Source organism: Lucilia cuprina, chromosome 2 (assembly GCF_022045245.1).
Source record: "Lucilia cuprina isolate Lc7/37 chromosome 2, ASM2204524v1, whole genome shotgun sequence".
NCBI lineage: Eukaryota > Metazoa > Arthropoda > Insecta > Diptera > Calliphoridae > Lucilia > Lucilia cuprina.
Window position 1 is genome coordinate 69,464,065 of NC_060950.1, and position 15,618 is coordinate 69,479,682.

Here is a 15,618-nt window from a genome sequence, read left to right on the forward strand (position 1 = left end):
AATTGACGCTTAAAAAACGTCGCATAGAACTTAAAACATAGAATGCAAAGTAGGAATTAAAGCTGCACGCTTTCTCGCATTCTATGCGTCTGTCAAAAAAGTAGAATCATTATATTTGTATGCTGAAAGTTACAAGCACAAAAACGGCTTTAAAAGCACGTACTGCTTTGACGCAAAGACGCGTAGTGTGGACCTCCGGCTTTAAAAACACGTAATGCCTTGACGCAAAGACGCGTAGTAAGGACCTCCGGTTTAAGTGTATTTTCCTTTTGACCGTGGTATTCTAACTGCAATTAGAGTCCTTATAATCCCAATAGCTTTTGAATCTGGTGTACAATCGTTTTAAGAACAATGTTTATAAACAATCTCTAAGACTTACAAATCTCCGAAAGAAGTTCATAATTTTCCCCATTAAATTTTAGTACTAAATAGAAAGTACTTTCACATACATCACTGGCTCTCTTGCTCAATATAGAAAAAAGGAAGTCAGTCAGCAGAGAAATAGTAAAAACAATGAAAGGAGAAGGAGGAGTAGGAAGGCCGAAGAAAAGTGTATATTCCTACATACAAACTTTTATATACATACAAATTTCGTTAGAAAATTTTGTGCGCGCCCTTTAAATAGAGAAATATTAACAAAAATTTCTTATTTTTTGGCGTTTTTCTTTTCTTTTTTATGTGAACAAAAACAAAAAGGCCTGTCACATTAAATTAACTATGATGACGTTTACTAAAGGATAATGATTAATTTTAATGAATGAAAAGCAGAAAAGAAACAAAAAAAAACAACTTAAACTTACTCACCTTTTTTTGATTGCGGCAATAATATAATTTTCTTAATTCAAGGAAGCCAACAGAAGGAAAACAATGTACAAATCCAATTTGCAAATGTGCTAAGCAGCAGTTTTAAACAATTTGTTTAACACTTGTCAATTTAACAAATTATATGTTAAATATTATTTTCTTTTAACACATAGATTTCTTATACTTTCTTTTCTTTTTTATTATTTATATATTTAAACTTCGTTTTTTTTTTCTTTTTTGCAACTTCAATTTTCCAACCAACAAACTTCGATTTCTCTGTGATTACACAATAAATACTAAATGGCAAAAAAATATACAATGTTGTAGTTAATATATATAAATAGCAACAACAGCAAAAACAAAACTTTAATTTACAACTATAATAACAAACACATTCACTTATATATTTCTTTTTCTTATAATTTATGTTGATTTCTATTTACTACTTTAATTTACTTCTTTTATTTTTGTTATTAATTTTCATCTATTTGCTTTATTGCTCTATATTTTCATGGCAATTGATTTTTACTTCACACTTTTTTACTTTTTGCAAATTTTTTTGTTTTATAAATTTTTTAATAAATTAACTAAAATGTTTCGTTATTTATATTATACATATATATTTTACAAGTTAAACTCAAAAACAAAAGAAAAACAATAAATTTATTTAATACTTTATGTATTTTTTGTTATATTACAAGGACCGTTTGTGTATGACTTCACCTAAACCGTATAAAACAACAACTGTGAATAAAAAAATAACCTTTTACTATTTTCAAAAACGGTCGTTCGTCGGTTTCGCTGAGTAATTGAGTTGTGTTTTAGTTGTTCGTTTTTTATTTTGTCGTCTTGTTGTTGTTATTATTTTATTTGACGACGAAAATAACGTTTGTATTTTTTGTTTGAGAGTGCGCGTTGCCAACTTAACTTCTCGTGCTACTAACTAAAGTACGTTGGTTGTTGTTATTGTTTTTGGTTTCTTTTTTTCTTGTTAACAGGCAAAAGCACAAATTCACTAAGACGAAAGTTAGTGACAAGTTGTATTTCTCTCTTTAATAGAAAGCAACAACAAAAACGTGTGCTAAAGCAATAAAACTTTGCTTTTTCGAGTTATAATCTTAAAGAGTAATAATATGACAGTGGGACAAAAGATGGAGTTTTATAGATTTTGACATTTGGTTTATAACACATTGGAATATTAGTCATAGACCAATATACATATGTCAGTCAATATGTCATGTCCGTCAGTCTGTATATTGAAAGCACTATAGGATCTCAACGGAATGAGTTACAAAGAAATTCGTATCACTATGAAATTCGACTTAAACTAAATTAATAAAAAAAATTTATGAGGATCGGCCTTAACTCCTATAAAAGGTCCCTTTCAGAAAATGTCTATAACACTCATTATTGACATAATAATAATTCGACACAATTAAATTTACTATGAACTAAAATCTGTCTAGCAAATTTTATGAGGATCGGCCTGTAATTGAGGTTTCCTTTAGAAAATTACTTTAACTCTAATTAGTATCTTACGATAAAATGGATGAAAATCGACAGAAATAAGTTTTATGCGAATCAAAATATGTATATTTACAGAATTTTATAAGAATCGGTGCATAATTGACCTTACGCCCATATAAGGTCTTTTCCAGAAAATTGCAAAACGCTCATTAGTAGGGTTCTTTCGAATAATCGACTTTTTGTCGAAAAAAGCCGAAGTCGACTATTTTGTTCCAAAATGTCGATAACTCGACTATCGTTTATGAAAAAGTCGACTTTGTAAATTAAAGTCGAAAAGTCAAAAACTCTAAAATATTGGGAAAAACTCGAAAAAAGTAAAAGAATAGTCGAAAATAGTCAAAAAGTCAAAAATCGAAAATAGTAGAAAAAAGTCAAAAATAGTCGAAAATTTTAAAAAAGTGGAAAAAGTCAAAAACTCTAAAATAGTCGGAAAGCTCGAAAAAAGTAAAAAAAATTCGAAAAGTCGAAAAAGGTGGTAAAAAATTGGAAATAAAGTCAAATACTCTAAAATAATCGGAAAACTCGAAATAATTTAAAAAAATAGTGGAAAATAGTCAAAAAGCCTACTCATTAGGTATTCCCTTAAAAGTGATATAGAAAAGTTCTGTGTGACATTAAATCGTTCTTTAAAATTGCATGATTTTTATGGTATGGTGATGGTGTAACACCAGGGATTTTTAGTGAAAACGGATTATTTCCGCAAGAACTCATTTTTTGAAAAAAAAATAATTTGCTGTAATAAAATAGATTTTTGTGAACATTTACCCCTATTCCGCATTTCGATTACACGTTTCAATCACTCAACGATCAAAAATTGCTATTCCAACAACAATCGGAAACTTTCACGTCAATGCTTTACGAATGTATACATTGTTTATTAAAATCGTAGCATTGCTTTTATAAGTTGTTAATATGACTATCGGGGAAAAATCGTTTTTTTTATTGAAAAGTAAAATTTTTGAAAATATCAAATTTTTAGAAAAAATTTAGATTTTTAGTGAAAAACCAAATTTTTGGTTAAAAAAAGATTTTTTTTGTATAAAAAATACATTTACAATTAGATTTTTAGTGAAAAAAAAATATTTTGGAAAAAAATTCGATTTTTAGTGAAAAAAAAAGATTTTTTTGCTACAAATTTGATCTTCAGGGAAAATTGTTTTTATATCGTGAAAATCCTCATTCTTTTGAAATCGAAGAAAATTTTGTTTAAACCAGACTTTTTTAGAAAATTAGGTTTTTAATTAAAATAGCGAAAAAAAAGTTTGTACATTAAATTTTAAAGACATTTGTAGTGAAAAATCTATTAATTAACTTTTTATAAAAAAAATCATAGAAGAATAGTGTCGCTACAAATCCTTGGAAGCAGTTTGAAGAAAAGTATCTGCCGCTATATCTATGAGGGAAAAATCATTCGCGGAAAAATGATGCACAATCTAAAACTTTACGCCATTTGGTCTCCGCAAATTACTTTTCACTTTCAGCTATAATTTTCTTCCCACGTATTTCACTTCATCACCACTGTGCAAAAATCAAAGTTTAGCAAAAATACACACACTGACAAATGTTTTGTTCAGATTTCTCACACGCATGTGATACAAATTTTAACCACAAAACTCTCAATTTGTTTCTAGAGTTGTAAACAAAGACCTTTTTAACCACTAAACTTCACGTCATCCAAACATAATGATGTTAATTAAATTGGCATTGATAAAAATTAACAATTTTGATTTTTTTGTCATTAATTTTACACGTTTTCTTTTCAACTTATTGAATGTTTAAATTTCCCACTGAAATTTTAAATACAACTTACTTTCTTGTACTTTGAACAAATATTTAACACAGAAGTGGAAATTAATGGAAAATGTAAATAACAAATAAGAAAAGTAAATTTGACACTTCAATGTTAATTTTGAAATGTTTGTTTATTTAACGAGTTTTCTTTAACTAATTTTTTTAAGTAAATTGCAATTGTTTATAACTTGCTCACAGAATTTTTCACGTTTTAATTGCTCTTCACTAAAGATTTCAAAATTTCATAGGCGTTGCCAACTTTTGGTAATAAATTATTACCCACAGGGTTGCATTTTATAGAAATCAGCAAAACTCTTCAAACTGTTAACCGTTACTATAGCAACGTGTTGAAAACTAATATGATAATTAAAAAAATACTCTTATTACTAGACAACTAGCAAACATGGAAAGTGATGCCTCCAAAAAGGAAACCATACAAGATATTGCCCTTAAATTGGCAGAGGAGCAATTACAACTGCTACAAGTGGAAAATGGTCCCAAGGAGCGCACAGTTTTTATACTAGGCAGTAAGAGCGTAGGTAAAACCACGGCTATTAATACATTTTTCGATCGAGAAGAATCCTCTAAACCCACTTTAGCTCTCGAATACTCATATGGTCGTAGGACGGGACATTTGCAAAAACAAGTGCTTAACATATGGGAATTGGGTTCTTTACATAATTCAGAACAATTGCTAAAAGTTCCCTTAAAAAGTCATGGCATAGTAAATTTTGCAGCAGTTATAATGTTGGATTTATCACAGCCTCAAAAACTATGGTCAGATTTAGAGACTGCCTATGTAGGTCTTAAGCAAGGCTGTCAGGAGCTGTTGGCAAATCAGTCTCTAGAGTTAACTGATCTATTGTATGAAAAAGCTAAAGAACGTGTTAAAAAAGATCATATGGATTTAAATACCTTAGAACTAATGCCATTTCCCATAGTTTTAGTTGGTGGAAAATATGATTTGTTTATGGGTTATGGTAAGTTGTGTAAAATACTTATTAGTTACTAATCCAGAGATTATTTACATTTTTCAGAACCTGAACTTAAAAAACACATATGTCGCTGCTTAAGATCTGTGGCCCATCTTATAGGTGCCAGTTTGTTATTTTATTCAAGTAAAATTCAAAAATTAGCCAAAACTTTACGTGATACCATAAGTCACTTGGGTTTTGGCAGTCCCTCGAACCCTTTTCGTACTCATAATACCGATTATAATGATGCTTTATTGATATGGTTTGGTACAGATTCTTGGCAAAATATATCCTCATTAGGAGCTCAAAATCTACAAAGTATTCAGACTAATTTAACAACTGAAGTACCCCAAAAACTGCAGCAGGCGAGAGATCAACCGGTTCTAAATGATCCATCTAAAGATGCTGGATTTCGTGAGAGTATTATTGATGAAATGCGTGCCCAAAAAGATGAAGAATTGGAACGTCTTATTAAGGAGGCTCAACTGAGGAGTCAATTTCAAAGTGTGGCTAACTAAGAGGGCAAATTATTTCTCTCTTCTGGTTTTTGTAAAGTTGAAACGCAGTTTATATGTAATTGTTAGCAAAAGCTTAAAATTTTATAAAATTTAATGTAATAAAGTAAATTAATTAATTTCGTGAGAGTATTATTGATGAAATGCGTGCCCAAAAAGATGATGAATTGAAACGTCTCATTAAGGAAGTTCAACTCAAAAGTCAATTTCAAAGTGTGGCTAACTAAAAGGGAAAATTATTTCTCTCTTCTGGTCGTTGAAATATATTGAGAACAAGAATTAATTGTTTTATAGAAGTAAACATTTTCACTTTTAATTCATTTGCACTTTTTAAATTTAACATTTGGAATAAAAGTTTTTAAAACTAAAACAATTTTGCCATCAAAAATGCACCTTTTTGGGCAAAATTTGTAAATTTTGGCCAAAGTTTACACTTTACTTTTTCTCGAAATTGCTATTTTTCACAAAATTACACTTTTTTGCAAAATTACCTTTTTCCCAGTAGATGTTTTTTAGGTATTACACTTTTTGTTTTAAAACGAGTTTTAAACATTCTGCTTTACTGTATATTTTCTTTATTTATTAATCTATTATTAATTATTTATTTATTGTTATAATTATTTTAATCATCGACAACATATCATTTTGGTAAGACTTTTATTTATTTATGTTTTTTTGTGGTTTTGTAAATAGTATATTTTCAATTAAGCCAGAAAAGTAGGAGAAAAATTCATTGAGAAGCATTTTTCAACAAGCATTCAAATTTCCGGGTTTCACATTATCATTTTTTTACAATTGTTTAAAAGAGATAAAATTGGATTTAATTATTCAAGGTATGTACTAATGTTAAATCTACACAGTGTCATAATTGTTAAAATATACATGTATGTAAGTGTTTGAGTGTGTGTGTTATTATCGGTTTTTATTATTATTTTTAAATCTAAACTATTAATTTAAAAATTATCGTATCGTAGTGTTGTTTTTTTTTCATGTTATAATAGTTTCCGTAGTTAATCATTACAACTATTAAAAGTAATAAAAGCAAATTTAATTTACACAACAAATGAGCTGCAAAAATTATCGACAAAATTTAGACTTTTTCTAAAATATTTAAAATTAAACAAAAATTAATATAACAAGGAAATAAAGAACTAACTGGGTATTTTTTTTTTTTAGGAAATTTTCAACAAAAAGTTTATAAACAAATTAAAAACAAACTAAGAAAAGAAATCTACTTAAAGTATAACAGGAAAGGGCATAAAATAAAATTAAAAACAAAAAGTTTTTATAACAGACTTTTAGAAAATCCAAATACTTTCTTGTATGCTGTCGTCCAGCTCTTCCGCTGGCAAAGCCTTCAATGTACGTAATGTTTCCATATAGAAGGTTAGTTCGGAGGTCACTACACCATGCTGGGGACCACCATTATTAATGATGTTCAACTTGAGCAATTGTTCCCTTAGTTTGTCTTTGAAATTACGATGCACTATGCCATACATTGAGTGTATCTGTTGTTCCGGCAGTATGGGAGCAATCGCTTCATGCAACTTTACCAGGTGACGAGAAATAATGCGAAATGATTGTGATGGTATGGGGGGTCGTGCATCCCAAGCTTCCAATTGCATGGCAATACGTTCCATAACAATAGTATAGATTTTATTTTCAATTTCCTTCACATGACTCTGAAACTCACGCTCTATGCCATCATAGCCAGTAACACTTGAGGCATCAAGTTGTTGAAAATGTTGTTTGATTTTGGGCAAAAGCCATAGAATCAATTGCAGGGCCCGGGAAACCAAAGCCAAATTTGTGCTGGTTATGGTTTTTAAGCCAGCCACACGTAAAGCTCCAGCACCAATGACCAGCTGACAAGAACGTGAATTGAAATTGCGCAGCAAATCCACCACATTACGTGACAAATAACCGGCCACTATAGGCAGCCGCTGGGCACAGCGGCAGTACTCACACAACATTTGCACCAACAGTAGGGCAGAACCCACTAAAGTATAAGGCTTATTTTCCACCAATAAAACAGGACTAGCCTGTGTAGAAGAGTTGTTAAGATGCAATGTGGTCACATGACCATTGAGTGTAAGTCCCGTATTCTTATTGCTTAAGTCCTCCACCAAGAATTCCTTATTCTCAGCTATGCGATCTATTATCTTTTGAAATTCATTAGGTATGTCCACCTGACGCCAACGTTCGGTGTCCAAGAGTAAAGCCAACTTCTGCTTACGTTCGCTGTGAAAACGATTGGCAAAACGTGAGGCTTGTACTTTAAGGGCAACTTTTAAAGGCACATTTGTAACACCGCAGATGGCCTGACAGCCTTCGGTAAAGTCATCCACTAAGGTGGTTAATTGGGCTATTTCTTCGGCTGTGGCAACAAACTTTTCCAAACTCTGCTGAGACACCAAATTGGCACAGCGTTCGTGACAGTAGTGACACACCGCTACCAGTAGTTCATTTAGTTTTTCATGCACCAAAGACTGATCGGCTGATGTTAGAAAGGCCTCGGAATCTATAAGATTTACAGCCGCCTCCTGGTTGTCCGCACCATTGTTGAAGGAACGTCCGGCAGCCGCATCAGTAGTTTGGCGCATTATATGGGTCACCGCTTGTATACGTTGCAACACCATTAACAAAGCCACCGTAGCCTTGGCCAGCAATGATATCCATTCACTAAAAGACAAATTTTGTGCCTCTTCACCTGCCCCAGTCAAACATATCTCTGCATCACTGGTGGCTATGAACTCTATAACCAATTGCTTGATAATGGTGCGTATGGTTACTATAGCCTCATCTTTATAGGCCTCCACAAAACTGAAATTCTTTTTCCTCAACAAACCCATCACTATACACACCAACTTATCCTCCTCGGCACAAACACTGTCGGTTTCTTTTAAAACATCTTGCAAAGGTCTATTTAACTCGGTGGTGGTGTAGCGTTCAAACTCGGTTGTCAACATTTTATCGATAAGTTTTTCCATTTCCGTAAGTTGCATGGGCAAATGTTTAAAACAGTGTACCCCTATCAGTTCTTGGGCCAGAATCTCTTGTGTAGTACCAATTAAGTCCAGAGCAGCCACATAATCTTGTGTGCCCAATAAAAGTTGCAGCATAGGTTGTGTTTTATGTACTGTGGCCATTAGACAAAGTTTATCTAAAACTTTTTCGAAATTTTGTCTGCGCTGGGCAAAACGCAAAACACGGAATGTATCGACTACCACAGTTTCATTTAAAGTGCGCAAGGCCGTCCTTAAAGCTTGTACCCTCTTGGCCGCCTCCTGCATTTCACACATGATGGCATCTTGAGAAGTCATGGCATGAAAGAAGGCGGCTGATTTTTGCGAGACCTGTTGAGCTATTTTCACTTCTACTATATCCAAATAATGAGACAACTGTTCCTGCAATAAACGACCCGATTGACGTCTTTCCTCTCCGCCGGGATTTTGCATTAAACCAGGAAACACCTGAGCAAAAGTGGGAGCATGTTGTAAATTTAAAGAATCCTTGAGAAAGATATCGGGTATGGAGCTTAAGCTGGCCTCATGCGTAGGGGAAGTAGGAACAGTGCCTTTCGGCACTAGGATAGTTGAGGACTCTTCCAGTAGAGATTCCGCCTGCTGGGCATTTAGACGTTCGTGGCGTTTATAACGTTTACCAATTTTGCTAATATACTTTTCAAAGTCATCGCAGGTGATTTCAGGCAAACGAGGCGATACGGGTATGTGTGAACGTTCCACAAAGTCAACACCCCATTTCTTGGTAAATAAATTGCTTTGCTTACCACGGGAGGGATCGTTTAGGACTGCCGGTAGATTCTGGGCGGCAGAAAATACCGACCATTCGGGTGGCATTTCGCGTGTTTGTTGGTTCACATGATACTTGGCTACGTGAGCATCGTAGTCGCGATCTGACACACCATCCAAAGGCAGGGAGGGACAAACTCCATTAAAACCATAGCGACAAACAAATGAGCCACCTTCACGAGTGCAGTGTCTTTCGCGTAAATGTCTATTAAGCAATCAAAGTTAAAATTATTTATTATTAATATCTATGTAAATAAGAGAAGAAAACTTACTTTACAAATTCACTAACAGCTTTGAAATTTTCACGTGTACAATAGTAACAGGTCTCCCAGCTATTACGTGTACCTTTGGTATTGACTTGTACACCTGTTCTATTGTTAAGCGTTGGCTCCTGTCCACCTAAATCACCGTCTTTATTATTCGATTTTCCCTCACTAACAAATGTTGTCGATGGCCTTCTTATTAGGTTTTTCATATCGTGTTCTGTAGCCATAACACATTATTGTACTCCCAAAGATTTAGTTAATGAAAATCTTTTAGTAATTTTAATATTTTTCTTTCACTTTAACTTAAAGTAATGGTAGTGACCTTATGTCAATATTGGTTTAAGGTTGTTAGCCAAACGTCTCTCTTTTCCAGTATTATTTTCTCACAAATACATTGTTTTACTTTATCTTTTATTGTAAAAGTACATAAAACTTATTTATTTGTTTTATTTAAATAGCAATAATAGGTTTTTTTATAAATTTATTCGACAAAATTTATATTTTTAATTGTAAAATTTTTTTTGTATGAAAGAATTCCACAACAGCAAAAAAAATAGTATTTTTTTCTTGTATGTGTCATTTGTCAGAATAAAATAGAGTTGCCAAGGTCGGTGTTAAAAGAACCAATAACAATGTGATATGGCAATGCTGTTGAAAAGTATAATTAAAAATTTTAACAGAAATAAGAGAAAATTTGATAAATTTTAGAATCATATATTAAAATTTAATAAAATAATATAATAATTAATAAGTTAGTAAGTGAGTTCGTTACCTAGTTAGGTTGTTAGTTAGTTAGTTATTTAGTTAGTTCGTTAGCTAGTTAGGTTGTTAGTTAGTTAGTTAGTTAGTAAGTTAGTTAGTTAGTAAGTTAGTTAGTTAGTCAGTGAGCTAGTTAGTTAGTTGGTTAGTTAGTTTGGTAGGTAGGTAGGTAGGTAGGTAGGTAGGTGGGTAGGTAGTTAGTAAGTTAGTTAGTTAATTAGTTAGGTAGTTACTTAGTTAGCTAGTTAGTTAGTCAGATAGTTAGTTAGTTAGTTAATTAGTAAGTTAGTTACTTAGTTAATTAATTAATTAGATAGTTAGTTTGTTAGTTAGTTACTTAGTTAGTTAGCTAGTTTGTTTAAAAAGCACGAATCATTTGATTCGTAACGGAACGTAGCGTAGATACTAATTCTTGCTTAATTCGCACTATCCGTTACGATATTCAAGATATAAATAAACAATTAATTTTAATAATTTCGTAATGCGCCATTTCGGTCACTTCTGAAACATACAAATACTGATTCTTAGCTTCGTTAGTTAGTTATTTAGCTAGCTAGTTAGTTAGTTTGTTTGAAAAACACGAATCAGCTGATTCGTAACGGAACGTAGCGTAGATACTAATTCTAGCTTAATTCGTACTATATGTTACGATATTCAAGATATAAAAAAACAATTAATTTTAATGATTTCATTTTGCGCCATTTTGGATACTTCTGAAACTTACACATACTGATTCATACCTAATAGTTAAACGAGTTTTTATTAAATTTTCATTTTATATTTAATAATATTTTCTAATAACTAAAATTTCCAATAAATTAAATAAATTTAAAAAACAAAAAATAAACACTTTAATAATATATGTATGTATGTAAGTAGCACATCACTAGATCACTTTCAAAGAGCCCACCCGAAATTATTGTAAAAATCATGCTAAAACTGATCCAAATCGTTGTCTAAACTATTTGTATAATGAGATCTTCTTTTGTCCAAGGCACAATGTGAAGTTAGTTGCTGTGGTTTTCTATTAAACAAAAAGTAAACAAGAAAAATAAAAATTACTAAGTACACAATGGAATGAACATGAACATAAAGAAATCGTTTCATTACAAGTCAATTTTTTTACCTCTTGCCATTTTTTATCATCATCAACTCATTCACATGTCTCGGCGTTTGTCTTCCGCTGTTGTTGCTGTTCATTTTTTTAGAACATTGCTGGGCTGATGTGGAAGTGTTTGTTGTTGTTGTTGCTGTTGCTGATGTTGTCTTACTTTTGGACTCATGCTGACGCATCATTAGTTTGTCCATATAATAATCGGTTAATGTTTCTCTTAACGGTAGCAATTTGACCAAATTTGTCGACTTTGTAGACCATATTGAACTAGTACTCCAGAGATTTGCATGAATTTTGACTAAATTAAGATTTTCCCGGTCTGGATCCCAGTTGGGATAACCACAATCGGATATTATATAGTCTGGTAGTTTTGTTAACATTTTGTTATAAAGAAATGTTATCTGTAAAGAGATTTTGTAAGCAGGTTAATTAATTTTAATGTGGGCTCTAAACTGGACCGAATATGGTAGTGGTATCGGTGATCTGTTTGACATTTACAGTAGATTTAGTTAAATACGTATTAAATACAATAATTATGAATGTTTTTAATACACATGTAGTTTGTAGGTGTTCTTTAGAGGAGTAGGGTTTCTTGTTCAAATTAATTTTCTTTTAAAGAAAAGAAAAAAAGTGGAGTTTTTGGTACTCATACAGATACACAACTTTATTAGAGAAATTCTTGAAAATGTTAGCGTTTATTATCACTTTACAAAATATTATATTTTACTGTATGGTAAAACCCTATTCGTATGATCTTTTTATAAGGCATTTTCAAATTAAAATGGTACACACCAAATATAGTTCACATTATTTGAACGTGTTAATATTTAATTGAAAAATAAATTATAAACAAATAAAAACGTTTTGCTTAAACCGGTTAATTGTTTTTAATATGAAATAACAACTTTATCCTAATATAAAGTTTTCAATGTACATAAATATTTCTGCACTTGTTTTAGTTAAATTTAAATTAATTTAAAATGCACATAGTACGACACTTCATAACCACATACTTTAACAGCTTGTTTAAAAATGCAATAGAGTTGAACGAGTGAACAGAGACCTCTATATGAATTCCTATGCATCAATCTGTAAACAATGGAATTTCAGTTGTTCGAATTTATGTCGAGTTAAACTTTTAAAGAATGCAAACTAGACTAGACTATATACAGGCCTACAGTCTAGACTATAAACAAGACTAGACTAAAAATTACACTATAGACTATACAATAGATTAGGCTGTCGACTAGATCTTAGACTGGATTATAGACTAGACTATATACTAGACTAAAGGTTATATACAGAACTGCAGACTAGACTGTACCACAGACTAGATTATAGACTAGGCTATAGACTAGAATATAGACTAGGCTATAGACTAAACTATAGCCGAGACTATAGACTAGACTATAGACAGTATACAAGACTATATATTAGACAATAAAATAGACTATTGACTAGACCATAGACTATAGAATATACTATAAATTAGACTATAGACCAGACTTTATACTATACTATAGACTATACTGAAGATTAGATTATAGAATAGACAATAGACTAGACTCTAGACTAGACTCTAGACAAGACTCTAGACTAGTCTCTAGACTAGACTCTAGACTAGACTCTAGACTAGACTCTAGACTAGACTCTAGACTAGACTCTAGACTAGACTATATACTAGACTATAGACTATAAACTAGACTATAGACTAGAATATAGACTAGACTATAGACTTGACTATATACTAGACTATAAACTAGACTATAAACAAGACTATATACTAGACTATAGACTACACTATAGACTAGACTATAGACTATAGACTAGACTATAGATTAGACTATAGACTAGACTATAGACTAGACTATAGACTAGACTATAGACTAGACTATAGACTAGACTATAGACTAGACTATAGACTAGACTATAGACTAGACTATAGACTAGACTATAGACTAGACTATAGACTAGACTATAGCTTAGACAATAGACATTTTCACTAAAAAATATATTTTTCACACAAGAATTATGTTTCACTTAATATCCAATTTTAAATAAAAATTTTCATATTGTAAAACAACACTCACTCTTACAAATCGAAATACTTTTCACTTGCTCATCTCTATTGAACATTGTTTTTTGTGCTGCACTTAAAGTCACAACCAAAAGCTGTTTTAAAAGATTGTCTTTAATTCTGAGCCGGTTCTTGTGAAATAAAATTTAATGAAATTAAACTTTAAGATAAATTTTGTATTGTTAAAATATTACCACTAAATAAATTAATTTGTATTTACAAACAAATTAGTTAATTAGCACTTTTTCGAAAAGGTAAAAATGATAAAAAAAAGAAAAACTAAGCGAAAAAATATATACAAATAATTTATCTGACACTTGTTTATTTATAAAAAATTAAACACGTTGTTGTGTTAATATTGCAACATGTTTGTACTCTTTTTATGAAGAACTCAATAATAATATTTCTAGATAGTTTAGTACTAGAATGCAAAAGAATTTAAGCCGCCTTTTAAATCGAAAACCGTCACCTCTGTGGCCTCTCTAAACAATGCATGCATGCAGACAAACAGACGGACGGACTACTACCATCAAGAGTGTATTTTAACATTTTAAAAGAAAATTTAGTAAAACATAGAAAAGAAACCTCAAGAATTGTTAAAAATAACTTTCACTTGTAATTGAATAATTTTTTTATTATTTGCTGTTAATTAGTTGCTTTTTACACACATACTTTTTATTGGTAAAAAAATAGGAAATTTTGTTAAAAATTTCATTAACTGAAGTAAATATTTAAAAGCCGTTACTGCATTTCCGTTTAAACTTAATTTAAGCTCTCTTCTTGATTATTATTTTAAAATAATATTTATTTCTTTTTATTAAGCAATATATTCTCAATGTTTTTGCTTTTTCGCTTTAACTTGGTTGATTCTTTTTAGAAAGCCCGATTGCAACTGACTGATTCTTCTTGTTTGTTGTTTATTGTCGGTTGGTTGGTCCCTCCATCCGTCTTTCAGTGTGTTTCTTATTGCTTTTTTATTTTCTTGTGATTTCTACACCTAAACATGTTTTTCTGTTGTTTATTTGTTTCTCCACTCTTTTTTTCTTGAAATTTTTCAATACGATTTTTCGCTGGTATAATTTTTTTATATTCCATTCTCAAATTTTGTTGGTAGCTGTCTGTGTCTGTTGTGTTCGCTTAATTTCTTCTCCATTAATGTCTTGAATGGTTTCTTTTTTTTCATTGTTAATAATTTTAAAATTGTACTCGTAAAACAGTTTCTCTCATTTTCAAATAAAAATTTTATTTTATTTTGCACTTCGCAAAAATTTAAAGAATGTATTCATTCAGTTCATTATTCATTCATTAAATTCCAGTTATGAGAACGATAGAAAAATCCCGGTTGAGTCATTTGCCATTTTGAAAAATCGTTAACACTATAATGAAATTGGAAACAAGCACTTTTAAGATCTAATAAGTTTATAACAGAGAAAGACCTATCTATCTATCTATCTATCTATCTATCTATCTATCTATCTATCTATCTATCTATCTATCTATCTATCTATCTATCTATCTATCTATCTATCTATCTATCTATCTATCTATCTATCTATCTATCTATCTATCTATCTATCTATCTATCTATCTATCTATCTATCTATCTATCTATCTATCTATCTATCTATCTATCTATCTATCTATCTATCTATCTATCTATCTATCTATCTATCTATCTATCTATATCAAAAATAGCTTATCAAATCTAAAGAAGAAGTACTTATATATTTGTAAGTAGTTACTTTGTAAGTAGTTACTTTATTTTATTATAAAGAATTCATTATTTAAAATCTTTGCTGTTCATCTAAATCTGCATGGGATGCGTAAGCGTTTTATTTCTTTAAATTTTTTTATCATTTTCTGTTTTTTTTTTATAAAAACTCAAATATATATTTAGCTTATTTTGGCTTAAAAAACGCAGCATGTGGTGGATTTGTCAAATGGGCATAAAATAGTAGTGCAAGCTGATTGAAGTTTTT

The 15,618-nt window shown here is 30.9% G+C and overlaps 4 protein-coding genes across 5 annotated transcripts in view; 1 reads left to right on the forward strand and 3 right to left on the reverse strand.

Moving 5' to 3' along the window:
• Positions 1-1,515, reverse strand: part of LOC111689017 (protein numb) — a 36,154-nt gene extending 34,639 nt beyond the window's left edge. The window contains exon 1 of the mRNA XM_046950393.1: positions 805-1,515. The gene's annotated coding sequence lies outside the window, so the exon portion shown is untranslated. The remainder of the gene's footprint in view (positions 1-804) is intronic.
• Positions 1,516-4,451: 2,936 nt separating this feature from the next.
• On the forward strand, positions 4,452-5,856 carry LOC111681003 (cytoplasmic dynein 2 light intermediate chain 1). The gene is made up of 2 exons (XM_023442720.2): positions 4,452-5,102; positions 5,160-5,856. The coding sequence occupies exons 1-2, from the start codon at positions 4,526-4,528 to the stop codon at positions 5,612-5,614; spliced, it is 1,032 nt and encodes a 343-aa protein (XP_023298488.2). The 5' UTR covers positions 4,452-4,525; the 3' UTR covers positions 5,615-5,856.
• A 664-nt stretch (positions 5,857-6,520) lies between these two features.
• On the reverse strand, positions 6,521-10,202 carry LOC111680949 (vacuolar protein sorting-associated protein 54). The gene is made up of 2 exons (XM_023442663.2): positions 9,696-10,202; positions 6,521-9,628 (listed from the first exon to the last, which is right to left on the reverse strand). Exons 1-2 carry the CDS (start codon positions 9,914-9,916, stop codon positions 6,910-6,912), a joined length of 2,940 nt encoding a protein of 979 aa, XP_023298431.1. The 5' UTR covers positions 9,917-10,202; the 3' UTR covers positions 6,521-6,909.
• A 979-nt stretch (positions 10,203-11,181) lies between these two features.
• On the reverse strand, positions 11,182-14,712 carry LOC111680987. 2 transcript variants are annotated; one of them, XM_023442706.2, is made up of 3 exons: positions 14,312-14,712; positions 11,575-11,963; positions 11,182-11,472 (listed from the first exon to the last, which is right to left on the reverse strand). In XM_023442706.2, exons 2-3 carry the CDS (start codon positions 11,940-11,942, stop codon positions 11,382-11,384), a joined length of 459 nt encoding a protein of 152 aa, XP_023298474.1. In that variant the 5' UTR covers positions 11,943-11,963; positions 14,312-14,712; the 3' UTR covers positions 11,182-11,381. The 2 variants fall into 2 exon arrangements, with proteins under 2 accessions (XP_023298474.1, XP_046809900.1); XM_046953944.1 differs by lacking the exon at positions 14,312-14,712 and adding an exon at positions 13,653-13,781.
• Positions 14,713-15,618: the final 906 nt, after the last annotated feature.

Bases quoted from the DNA above. Each gene is read 5' to 3' on its own strand.
- LOC111680987 (XM_023442706.2), bottom strand. From the start codon at position 11,942: ATGTTAACAAAACTACCAGACTATATAATATCCGATTGTGGTTATCCC. The intron at 11,473-11,574 runs GTAAAAAAATTG...TTTGTTTAATAG, and splicing joins ATGATAAAAAATGGCAAGAG to AAAACCACAGCAACTAACTT.
- LOC111680949 (XM_023442663.2), bottom strand. From the start codon at position 9,916: ATGGCTACAGAACACGATATGAAAAACCTAATAAGAAGGCCATCGACA. The intron at 9,629-9,695 runs GTAAGTTTTCTT...ATTGCTTAATAG, and splicing joins GCTGTTAGTGAATTTGTAAA to ACATTTACGCGAAAGACACT.
- LOC111681003 (XM_023442720.2), top strand. From the start codon at position 4,526: ATGGAAAGTGATGCCTCCAAAAAGGAAACCATACAAGATATTGCCCTT. The intron at 5,103-5,159 runs GTAAGTTGTGTA...TACATTTTTCAG, and splicing joins TGATTTGTTTATGGGTTATG to AACCTGAACTTAAAAAACAC.